Here is a 12,258-nt window from a genome sequence, read left to right as displayed (position 1 = left end):
TTACATTAGCAATGTGGCCATGTGTAGAATAGTAAAGTGACTGTCCTTACAACAATTTCCCTTCTGTCTCCCTCAGGAAACCAGCAAGCAGTACAATACCTTCTGCAAAAATACAGCATTGATTATAAGTGTTCTGGAGCTTGCTCTTGATGTTAGTGATGTCAGTACATCAGGAGGTGTTATAAACAATTAAATTAAATAAAACAAAACATGGCATATTTTTAGCCTTCTTATTTGTAGAAGGAAAATGTGGATGGAAATCATTCAGCTCAGCCTATGTAGGTGGCTTTGCATTCAGTTTACAAGCCATAATCAAACCTTATTCAATCCAAGTCTGAGTGGTGTTGAATTGCTTAAACCAATTATTAATTCATATTTTTTGCTTAGAAATCTCATTGTGGCATGTCTTTCTTCTTTTTTTTCTTTGCCTGTACAAAAACAAGTGTATAAGTGTAAGGCTACGTGGAGTCATCAGGCAACAGACATATGCTTTCCTGTGCTCTCCACAGGGCTTGCAGGTTCAAACACAACCTGCCTGAATCATAAGAACTTTAATTGAGTAGATAAAGAGGTCCTCATAATTATAAACTGCAGTAGGTATAACAAGAGGCTAAATACATAGCTGTGGTTTTAATTAGCTGGTGCTTCAAATTAGTAATTGTGGTTTCACTCAGAAATCAGTGACTTTATACACTGTTAAAGCCTCATCACTGTGCAGTTCATTCCTCATTATATCTCTCGGTGTGAAGCTTTCAATACAACATCATGCTGAGCTAAAAAGGCAAAAATTGTAGATAGTTGGTTATCTTCCAAGTGCAGTGGAGCTCTTTGGAGATTTAATTCATTCTCATCAGAAATAGGAGAATTAACTGGTTTTTGTTACAGGTGGAATGTGTGTGTTTGTATGTAAGCATCTGTACATACAGGCTGTGCGTGGATGTGTGCATGTAGAGCCGGGATCTGTCAGGAAGATTGTGCCTACTGCAGATAACATCAGGGCATGCACTGAATCTGCTATTCAAATTGTCATCTGGAATTCGGGAGCTAATTCACTGACACAAAGCAGAGTCAAAAGCCTCATAACAAATCAAATGCAGGTTGAAAGCACAAAAGTGTCCCTAAATGCTTGTCACATGAGAGGTTGTAAGTGCAAGTTGAAGTATGTATCTTTTCCTTTCCTCTTTCCTTTGCTATTTTCCCCTCTCCTTTAGGGTTTTAATTATATCTCTTCCCTCAGAGGAGCAGGAGGTAGTTAGCAGAGCCAAGAGACCTAAGTACTTCAGTGTTTTTCAGGGGAGAAGTGAATGTGGTCTCTCAGTCTGTCATCTAGGTCTGGCAGGTGCACAAAACAAGCTGACACCCAAGTAAGTGCCACTCACCATTGCTACACCGAGGGGCTAGATCCTTTTCTGTGTTTATATGTAGAATTATCTGATACTGGAATCAATTATCCTAAAATCTCTTCCAGCAGCCTGCTTCTACAAAACACTCCTTAACCCCTCCTTGACATCTACAATGAAGCCATACATAAATTTTAAAAAGACAGAATTAGGTGGCCTAAATCACACGAGGCTGAACTGGAGCCTTGGGATGGATGTTTAGTGTAATGGATTTGTAGATGTTACTGTGATTCCTTGCCGTCACATTTGCTTTCCCTGCACAGACCCATGTTTTGTGGGCACACGTGTGTGCATTTGTGTGCAGGTCCATGTGTGTTACAGGCTGTTAGTACAAGGATGTCAAAATGTATTTTATTCTTCTGCATAATACTCTGTTAATTTGTAAACAATATTTTTATTCTTTCATTGAAACACTTTCCATTTTAGAAGTGTTCTGACTTCCCTACTGCCCTATTTTGCATAGTTTTATAAATCCAAATTTAAATTCCGGGAGACTATTCAGTGGCTGCTTCTTTTAGAGTTGTCCTCAGGAGTTGCATTGTTTCTGATGTTTTGTTGCTATTACTGATAGTAATAAATGTGTAACAAAATTATGGGGAAAATAATGTGTTGTCATTTTTGTCTTTCTTCAGTCACTATGAGCAAGACCGGAGTGCACTTAAGCGGAAAGAATGGGAGAGAAGAAACCAGGAAGTCCAGCAAGATGAAGATCTCTTTGCTTCAGGTTTTAACCTCTTTGGGGAACCCTACAAGGTAAATTACATTGTTACATTTTGCATTTTCAGAATATCTTACACAAGTACAAATAAAGCTTCTCATGACCTCTAAGAAATGGAAGTACTGCACCTGCCTTGGTACTTATGCTCTTGAATACACTGATTATCCAGATCAGCATATGGCAGTAGAGCAAACTGAATGTGCTGCCCAGGTTGCATTGGCAGAATCAGGAATTTTGGTTACAGTCCAGGTCAAGATTTCTTCCTCTTAACATGCAGCAAAGTCCTGCAGTAGAAGTAATGTACAGCTGGTATTTCTATAAGTGGGTTTGTACCTACAAAGCTAACACTAAGTTCTTTTATTTTTAAGAATAAAATATATCTGAGTTATTAAATCGAATGTCCTCTCTATAAATAATGAGTCCATAATCCTTCTTGTGCAATCACAACCATCCAAAGAAGTCTTTTGGGAGACAATCTTTGGGGAGCATAACAAGGGTGTGAAAGGGACTTTTCTTAGAAGTCTTATTCTCTCTTAGGAGCTTTGCTTCCTGAGATTTTTATCACCAAGGGATGTCCCCCTTTATGATTTCTGCTGTTTTGATTTTCAGTAAGACACGCCCTAAAGAATTCATCAGAATGTAGATTTCCATATCTCTTTCTCCTCCCAATCAGTGGCATCCATTGAAAGACCACAACTTCATCTTTCCATTTTACTTTGTTAGCAGCTGTAAGGAGGATGAGGGCTCTTTGAAAATCGCCCAAAAAGGAGAAGAAAAGACTAACATTATTATCAAATGGTTTCTAATAGTTATAGACCACAAAAGTGTGATGGATGCACTTGACTCCTGGCTGTACTTTGGTTCAGGCTGGATGAAGAGCAACAGGCCTTTCTTCATTGGCATGAACTTGCCAGCTGGAAAGTCCCTGGCTCAGGTTCAAGGGAGTGAAGATGTCTTGACAAATATTTCAAAAGGTGGTTTTGAAACCCCGAAGTGGAAGATAACCAAAGTACAGAACAAGATATCAGAGCTAAGTGCAGATGTCTGTCTTGTCTACTCTATTGATTAGCAGCCAACTACTTCACCCTGTAAATATCACCACTAGGATGAGCCCAGTTTAATCTCTCCCTGAAGTGCAGCTGCACTGCATCCCTCTGCTTGAGCAGGGACGCCTCTCAGGGGTAAAGATTCCTTCCTTACCCATGGCTGAGAGATCCCTTACCTGTGACAGATACTTGGTAAATGTCTGATACCATGCTGAATTAATCCTATGGAACATTACTAGTCCACATAGCTACTCAATATTATTGTAAATATTGTATGGATAATTCCATTAGACTAATGTAAGTGGTTATTTCAGGACGTAGACCATAGGCAAAACACAACAAAATTTTGTGGTAAGAACTAAAATCATACACCACCAATATCTATTGTATGTATAATAAGAATGACAATATCTGATTTTAGATGTATTTTGTGTGTGTATATTTGCACCAAATATACATAGTGCATGTGGTTTCTTTTCAAAAACTGAATTACTGAAAAACAAAAAATTTATCCTGATGGTCTTTCTGGGCAAATATTTTTTTTAGTTGCTTTTTACTTAGCAAAGAAGTTTGTAAACTTTATGTAATTAAGCAAAATACAATACAATACAGCCCTAAAACACATTTTATAAATTGTGAAAGATAAAAATTGAGAGGAAATTGCATGCAAAAGTAGTTAAATAGTTAGTAGTTAAATCAGTCTTAAATTTGAAAGAAACAGGTTTAGCAAAACTAAATAGGAAAGCTGGGTCTTGCCTTTGCTTTACACTAGGAATAAAAAAGGATAAAGTCATAGACCACTGTTTGCTTTTTAAGTTCTGCATTGCTAAGACCCAGCTACAGTAGAGTTTCCTGGGCACTAATAAAAGCTGAATCTCACTCTTAGTGGATATGTAGTGATTTTTATTCTTAAGTAAGCGCAAAATTAAATTCAGGGTTTGTTTGCAAAACATATTCAACATAATTTCACAGAATGAATAGATTGGAAGAGACCTCCAAGACATCAAATCCAACCCATATCCCAACACCACAACTAGATCATGCACCAAGTGATTTTAAACACATCCAGGGATGGTGACTCAACCACCTCCCCCAGCAGACCATTCCAGTACTTTAACATGCTTTCTGTGAAAAACTTTTCCCTAATGTCCAACCTATATTTCCCTTGGTGCAGCTTGGGACTGTGTCCTCTGGTTCTGTCAGTTGTTTCCTGGGAGAAGAGACTGACCCCCACAATAGTACAAACACCTTTCAGGAAGTTGTAGAGAGTGATAAAGTCACCTCTGAGCCTGTCTCTTATACACATCTAGATGGGTTTGTGTTCCCAGCCCCTCACCAGCCTCGTTGCCTCCTCTGGACACACTGAAGTGTCTCAATGTCCTTCCCAAACTGAGGAGCCCAGAACTGGACTCAGCACTCGAGGTTCAGCCTCACCAGTGCCGAGTACAGGGGGAGAATGATCTCCCTGCTCCTGCTGGCCACACCATTCCTGATCCAGACCAGGGGCCATTGGCCTTCTTGGCCACCAGGGCACTGCTGGCTCGAGTTCAGCTGCTGTCAGCAGCACCCCCAGGTCCCTTTCTGGGCACTGTCCAGCCACACCGTCCCCAGCCTATAACATTGGAGGGGGTTTCTCTGACCAAAATGATGAACCCAGCACTTAGACTTACTAAACTTTATCCCATCAGACTCTGCCCATCCCTCCAACCATTGCTGGTTGACATATGGGGCCCTGTACTCCCTTCAGAAAGGACTCACCCACTACAACCACCCTTCTTTTCTTTTTGATGTCAGAGGTGGTGATCCATCCTACAGATGAAGCATTATTAGGAGGCCCACTAGGCAGATAATTTTCTTCTAAATCATCTGGCTGACCCTCTAGATCCAGGGTCTCATACCTCTTCTGAAGTGGCACCTGGGTAGGGGATGGGGGTTGGGAGGAATTTTTATTATTACCTCCCTGAGCAGGGACCCATTTCCACTCCCCTTCATCAACCAGGTGTCCTCTGACTCCTGGTGGGCCTCCGTCAAGGATAGAAGGGCAGAACTCCACCAGTCTATTTTCCTTTTACTTTCCCTAATACTCCTTAGTCTTTCAACTTCCTCCCTAAGCTTGGCCACCAGCGAAAGGAGATCGTTCAGCTGCTCACACCGCAGGCAGGTTTCTTCTGCAATGGCCTCTGGAACCACTGACAATATCAAACACTCTGCACAGGAATGGGTCTGGACAGACACATTTTATTCTAAAACAAAATGAAGAGATCCTGACATGAGAACAAATATCCTGCAGGTGCACTTTGAATTTCTTCTCTATTTTGAGATGACCAGATGCTTCTGTGTTCATGAGACTCAAGGCCTTGCACACACAAAAAGCTGCACGTGTCTCTTCTGGTCACACTCAGTGGGAGCAGAGGCAGATAAAACAGTGCCAGCAATGTGTTGTGACCTGTGGTGTGAATAAAGTCCACATCCTCACTGGTCTGCCTGTGCTGATTAGCATCAGCTCATGGTACAATTGGTACATTTCTGAAGGATCTGGGGGTGGGAGCCAACATGGAGGCTACAGTGACAAAGAGAAAGTTGGGAATAGCAGGTCTCAGGAAACAGGAAACATCTCTTTTCCTTTCTTTTATTCCCAGACCTAGTGTCCTTACTTGTTTATAATTTCTTCCTCATTTGCTTCAACAGTATCCAGAGGGGGAACTGTCAGTGTAGGGCATACCACCCCTGCTGTTTCTGAAGTTTTAAGGACTGAACAACTGGCAGCTGTTATAAGACAGCACTAAGAAACTGAGTATATTAAAAGTTGCACAGAGAAAGGAGCTCAGATTTTCTCATGGAGCCTACTGCCATTGTGTATCATGAGATGTATGGAGTATCTGCCTTCATCTCTCAGCTCTAGCTGTCAAAGCCTCTTTCTTTCCCGCTGTCAAATAAAACACAGGTGTTCATTATAGTTTTGGACAAATGTGTATTTCTACATTGATTCTTTGTCATTTATGTATGTGTGCACTTACATGAAAAGAGATACTTATTTCTGTGTATAAAATACATTTTTCCATGCTTGTTAAATGTCTCCTTTTGAAGCTCCACTGTCTCATATGGGAAAACAACACCTTTGACAATGTGATGACATCCAGCATTATTCTGGGAAGGTCAGGCAGTAAGGGTTGTGTTGTTCTTTAATGCAAGTGGGTTGCAGGTCCTGCCTTCGAACCCTGGTGCAACCTGCTCACGCTTGATTTTGTGGAAGGGATCAGAGAAGGGCCTGGAGTGTAACAGCAACAGACATCTGAAAAAGCAATGTTGGAGTTTTCCTAAGAGAAGCTGTAATTTTACTGCTGAATTGTTGATACCTTTTAATGTTTTGAATTACACAGAGATGAGGATTTTAAAAGAAAACGGTAGGAGTATTTTTGTTACTTTTCAAAGGAATTGCCTCAGGAGAGTTCAGCTTGAGAAAGAGAGCCCAATGGGCAGTATTTCCATTGTGGAGCTCTTGGTGAACATTAAATCATTTATCTTTCTCAGGTAAAACCCCTCCATGCTTTTCAAGCTTAGCATAAAAAGGATCTCAGCTTCTAATCTGTGGAGGTTAGTTAAACTATGAGGCATAAGGAAGTGAATGAATTATGAAACTTCAAGTTTTCAAAAACCCAAATTTTCACAAAACACTTATAAATGGGGCCTCTAAGTTTGAGTGCATTAGTTCTTTTCTTTGTAAAACTATAATGCAATACCTAGCTAGCAAATTAGTCTTCCAGTAGGATTCTATTACAGATAGCTTCTGAAAGAAATAGAAGCAAATGCAGGAAGATGTACATTTCCTAAATTAACAGAAGCCTAGAATGAAGGGGAATGCTACTAGCCATGAGTCGTAAACCAGGCATATAATTTATGTCTTGGAATACTCAAAATGCAGCATTTCCTTGATAGCAACAAAACTTAGATTCAGCATGCTGTTCAAAAAATAACATGTACAGAGGTTTTCTTCAAGAAATCAGCCAATTATCAAGCATATGAAGGTAGAAATTATCCACAGTCTGGAAGTAACAAAGAGCAAGCAGAAAGTTTGACTGGATTTTGTGTTTCTCTTGCTGGTATCCAGGCTTGTCAAGACTCTGGTGTGTCTTGTGAGAGCCCTGAATTTGTTGTGGGAGTAAAATAAAAACATTAATGTTATGCCTTATGTCTTAAATGCAGATAGAGCACTGTGCTACATTCCTGAGCTTATTCAGATTTTGATGTGATGTCTAAGTCTGATCTTAGTTGTGTAAGCCAAATTACCATTAATAATCGTTTTTTTTTGCTTTGCAGTCTTGTCCAAAGGTCACTGAAGAGAGTAATTATCCTTTCATTGACTTTAGTAACCATTGGATGAGCTGTAGTGTATTTAAAGTACACTAAGGATATTTAAAATAATTTAAATATAAATATATTAATAGTAAATATATTTTTATTAATGTTCCCTGTAAAAGACTATGAATAATAATAATAATACCTAATCTTTATACAATATCTTTTATCCCCAGGATGTGAACACTAGGCATAAAATAGAGTTAATATCAAGCAAAGTTATATTTATCATCATGTGACATGTAAAAAAAAAAAATACATTGAGAGAATTAGGTACCTCCAACATAAAATTATTGAAAAGATCTACTTTCAAGTATAAACATTTTCTCTGTGAGGATCTAGACAAGAGCCATTTTGTGTGCTGGGATGCTGAAGTGTTACGGTTATGATATGTTGTCAGTTTGGGTTTTTTTTAACTTGTGCTTTCTGGAAAGTAAGCTAAATGCTCCCTGGAAGTGTAGCTGAACCACAGAGGTGAAGGTTGGTAGTCAGGCTTTTTTTGATACTGTTATTTCCCATGTTCTATCCCATAAGGAGTTACAGTGTTTGGCCAAGGAGGAAACAGAACAAGTATGTAAGTGTTTAGACTTAGAATCACAGTTCCTGCTGGGCTCTTAAACACAATGGAATCTCCTTGTTTTAAATTTGGGGATCGAACAGAGAAAGCCTGGTTTTGGCTGCTGCCCAAGCAGCTCATTGTGCAACTCAGTTGAAGGAGACTGCTCATATACAAAGAGCTTATTCTTGGTTTAGTTAGAATATAATTTTTGCCACTAAAATGACCAACCTAGGGACTGACTTTGTGAATTAAAGTGATTTGTGGTTCTCCACAAGTGGGATTATTAACTGTGTCAGTTAGGAGCACTGGCAAAATGTATAGAGATGGGAACAACATTGAGCAGTTAATTTTTAAATCACTGACTCAGTGCAGTACTAATATATGTTACAATTTCTGAGAATAAGAAAAAGGAAATTTGCATTTATTATCTTCTTTTTTAAACATTTTTATGGTGTGTACTCTTCTTATCCTCTGACTGGTTCAGCAGTGGCTAATATAAGTAGATATTTCAGGAGAAATTCATGCATGAATGTTTTTCATCACTCAAACTTCTCTTTAATAGTTGAGGAAAATGAGATTGGGGCATAGTAGGATCCCTCACCAAAGAATTGTGACACTCTCTAACCAGGCACAAGCTCCTAATGCTGATTTTCCCCATCTTTATGGCCTGGTGTTAAGGCGCCATTGGACTGTGGCACTACTTGTTTTATGGAGTGAAAAAGCCCCTCTAAACAGAGGTAGAGTTGGCTGTGTCATGACATAACTTTGGTATTATTTCCAGACTGTAGAAGTGAACCATCTGCCTGAACAGCACTGTAGTTCAGCTTTGTTTTTATCCTTTGAGTCTTGTAAAGCCATGAGCATGGGGAATAAGATGTTTTAGCTCTCTGCTGGTCACTTCAATGGAACAGAAAGGTCACTAGGAAGGCTACTGCTTTGCATCTCTGTGGGGTGAGCTAGAACAGGAAGAGAGAGGAAATCAGCTGTGTATTAATTATAGCTTCCAGCTTATTTTGTCCAGCTTTTAACAAGTGAAAGGGAAAAGGAAAAAGAGACTTCATGCTTCAAAAGGGAAAGTATAATAGCAGTGAAACAAAGATGACTCAGTATTTATTTAATATTTACTGGAAATTAAAGAAAATCAGGATTAAGAAATACAACCACCCTGCAGACAGTGGAAGAATCCCAGTGCTTAAGAATGTGGCAATCATGTCTGTTTATGTTCTATTAGAAAATATTTTGAAGGATCTTTCAGTTGAACATACTATAGCATGTGGGAGAAGCTTTTACTTCTCTGGATTCAGATGGTAGATACTTCAGGTCAAACTGTACTTTCTATGGAAAAGTAATTGAAGTTAAATTGGAGTGAAGAGTTTGGTGCTATTACAGACTACCCATCTTCTATTTGTGGCAGGACTGTGGGTCAAGGGGCTGACAGAGCAATAACGTACTTATATCAACTGTGTGATTACAATCCAAGTGCTCAGTAGCCAGTAATTGTATGTTCATGTTTTGCACCATATGAAATGTACAAGCCCAATGTCTCTGAATAAACCCAGCCTATTTTGTGCCTAACATCCATAACTGATGCAATTTAAACACTTCTCTGAGAACATATTTAAGAAAATGGGAAGCAGTAGACAAATGTTACTGATGCAAGCCTGTTTCAAGAGATTCTTTGAACACAGTTATTGATAGATTTTTCTTACATAACATGCAAAATGTAATTGAAATTTAATTAAATGTCAGCATGACACCATTAAACAGCTAACATTTGCCATCTTCTAAGACAACTATTCTGAACAGTAACTTGTATATCAGAAATTTACTCACGCTTTTCTTGTCTTTTTTTCTTCTTTTTTTCTTTTTTTTTTTTAGACAAATAAAGGTGATGCCCTTGCAAACCGTGTCCAGAACACATTGGGAAATTATGATGAGATGAAGGATCTATTAACCAACCACTCCAACCAGAGCCACCTTGTAGGAATCCCGAAGAATTCTGTCCCACAGACACCCATTGACAAAAATGAACAGAACTTTTTCCCAGAACCAAGGAACAGGATGATCCCATCTCATCAGATCAGCGGCAACTCATCAACAGCAATGCCTCCACCTTCTTCACTGTCATCTAACTCTACTTTGCTACACAGCCACCAGAGCAGCAGGAAGTCGAGGACAGATTGGTCACGCAGTGGTCACAACCCCAGTGGGGCCCAACCAAGCCAATCCAGTGGCCAGCAGAGTCGGACAAAGCACAGCTCTTCTCATGACCAGTCACAGGGCAGATATGAAGATCTCTATAATTGCCAGAGTGAGCAGCATAAAAGTGGGGGAACTGAGGAAGCAAACGCTATGGCAACATCTTCACATTCAAGGAGGCACACTCATGCAAAGTCAGCTCCTGGAGAACACACTTATAAAGAAAACAGTCATTCAAAGTCACCCACAGAGCTTGAGTTTGTAGGCCATGGTCCTGGATCTCCACTTCCTTCCACTTCTTTGTTAACTGCAAACAATGGTCTTTCGACTCAGAATTTCCCACCAGGACTTCACTGTAAAAACAGCATGGTCCAGCAGAAGCCTACAGCTTATGTCAGGCCTATGGATGGTCAGGACCAGGTACCCAATGACTCACCCGAACTGAAACCCCCAATAGAAATTGAGAGTGGATATGGAAATCAGTCTTTTGGAACTCTGCTGGAAGGAAAAGTGAACACACCTAGTTCGAAGAACAAAGTACCAAAGCTCAACATTCCTCCTGTTAGTGAAGTAAGTGGTTTAAAATATCTTCTCTCTAGTACTGCTTGAGTATTACATTCACTAAATATTTTTCTCTGGAAATATGCAGTTGTATTTACTGGAAGTACAGTGTAAAACATTCCTTTTTCTAGAGTGTGCATGACTTCTTTTGGCAGTTTGTTGTGATAGTAGTCCCAGTAGCAATATTTAATGTAGTTTTTAAAGCACAGTTTGGAATGCTAACATTTCTTGTTTATGATTAATATTAAAAGGCTGGATCTCTGTTGGGTGTAATATATATATACCAGCTATACCAGTTCTGGATGGGGAAATCTACTATCTCAGTTCATCTGCAATTTTCACTCTTGAATTCTCAGTTAGTAGGTAGTTTGATAGATAGATTGCTGTTTGAAACTCTAAGGAAAAACGGCAATATTCAAATTTCAGTGGTACTAAACAGTCCTGCCAGTAAGGAGTTTATTTGCAGAGTTTGCTAAATTCTGTTTCTTCTTTTTTATTTGAATTAATGTGACTTAAGTTGTGAATAATGCCTATGAAAATGTGTCCCATTGAAGCTTTTATTCATTTTGAAGAGCTCTTAATACTGGGATTCAGTCCCAATCTCTGCAACCAGCAGTTTAAGCTGTTGAATTTTGTATTGCTGGTCAGAACAGTAGTCCTGTGAGGAACATTTTAGTTGGTTCATATTCGTGTCCATTCCAAGCACAAATGTATAATAAAGATATGGATTGAACTATTTATACTCTGTATATATTTTCTCTTAGTCTGATTTTTTCTAAACCAGTAACCTTTGGAAGGTAGGTGTACACTGTGCATATGAGCAGAATTGCAAGATGGGTTTTTCATAGCTTTCTGTTTTCCCAAAAATATTTCCCTGCTTGGTAATATTTTTATGCTAGGAATGAGGAGCGATGCATTCTTAAACCACTTTATTGCAAAAGGTCAGCTTTTTCTATTGGAATGATTGTTTCAAGCCAATAATTTGTTTGACTATTTAAAAACTTGATGTTATTTATTAACATTCCAGGCAGCAACAAAGACTGATGTGTTTTGCAGTAGAGCTTGGAATAATTTTCTGGGAACTGCATCTGAAAACAGTAAAAGGCCTATTTATATCAAGTGGAAGCTGAGGGTTGCTTGCAGATGGTGTTTTATTAGAAAATGTATTTGTTAATAAACGTAGCTTTCTGCAAGATTACTTTACAGATGTTTCTGTTTATTTTTACCTTGGGTTAAAAATCTGCTAGTGTAGATGACTTCAGAGTCTGCTGCGATTTGTCGCTAGCATTGTTTGGCAAGTAAATAATTGCATGCAAAGGAAATAATGATGTTGCAAAAACAAATATATTTTTTCGCTCTTGCCATCTATTAATGCTGTGAGTCAATAGAAGCACTTTAAAGTGCAGCATTAATGCATAG

The 12,258-nt window shown here is 39.0% G+C and overlaps 1 protein-coding gene across 1 annotated transcript in view; it reads left to right on the top strand.

Moving 5' to 3' along the window:
* Positions 1 to 12,258, top strand: part of AFF2 (AF4/FMR2 family member 2) — a 313,841-nt gene that overhangs the window by 49,923 nt on the left and 251,660 nt on the right. Inside the window, exons 2-3 of the mRNA XM_015626354.3 lie at positions 2,033 to 2,153; positions 9,958 to 10,848. Of these exons, the coding sequence (XP_015481840.1) occupies positions 2,033 to 2,153; positions 9,958 to 10,848 (1,012 nt within the window). The remainder of the gene's footprint in view (positions 1 to 2,032; positions 2,154 to 9,957; positions 10,849 to 12,258) is intronic.

The sequence above is a fragment of the Parus major genome, chromosome 4A (genome assembly GCF_001522545.3).
Source record: "Parus major isolate Abel chromosome 4A, Parus_major1.1, whole genome shotgun sequence".
Lineage (NCBI taxonomy): Eukaryota > Metazoa > Chordata > Aves > Passeriformes > Paridae > Parus > Parus major.
This window is presented reverse-complemented; position numbering and strand designations above follow the sequence as displayed.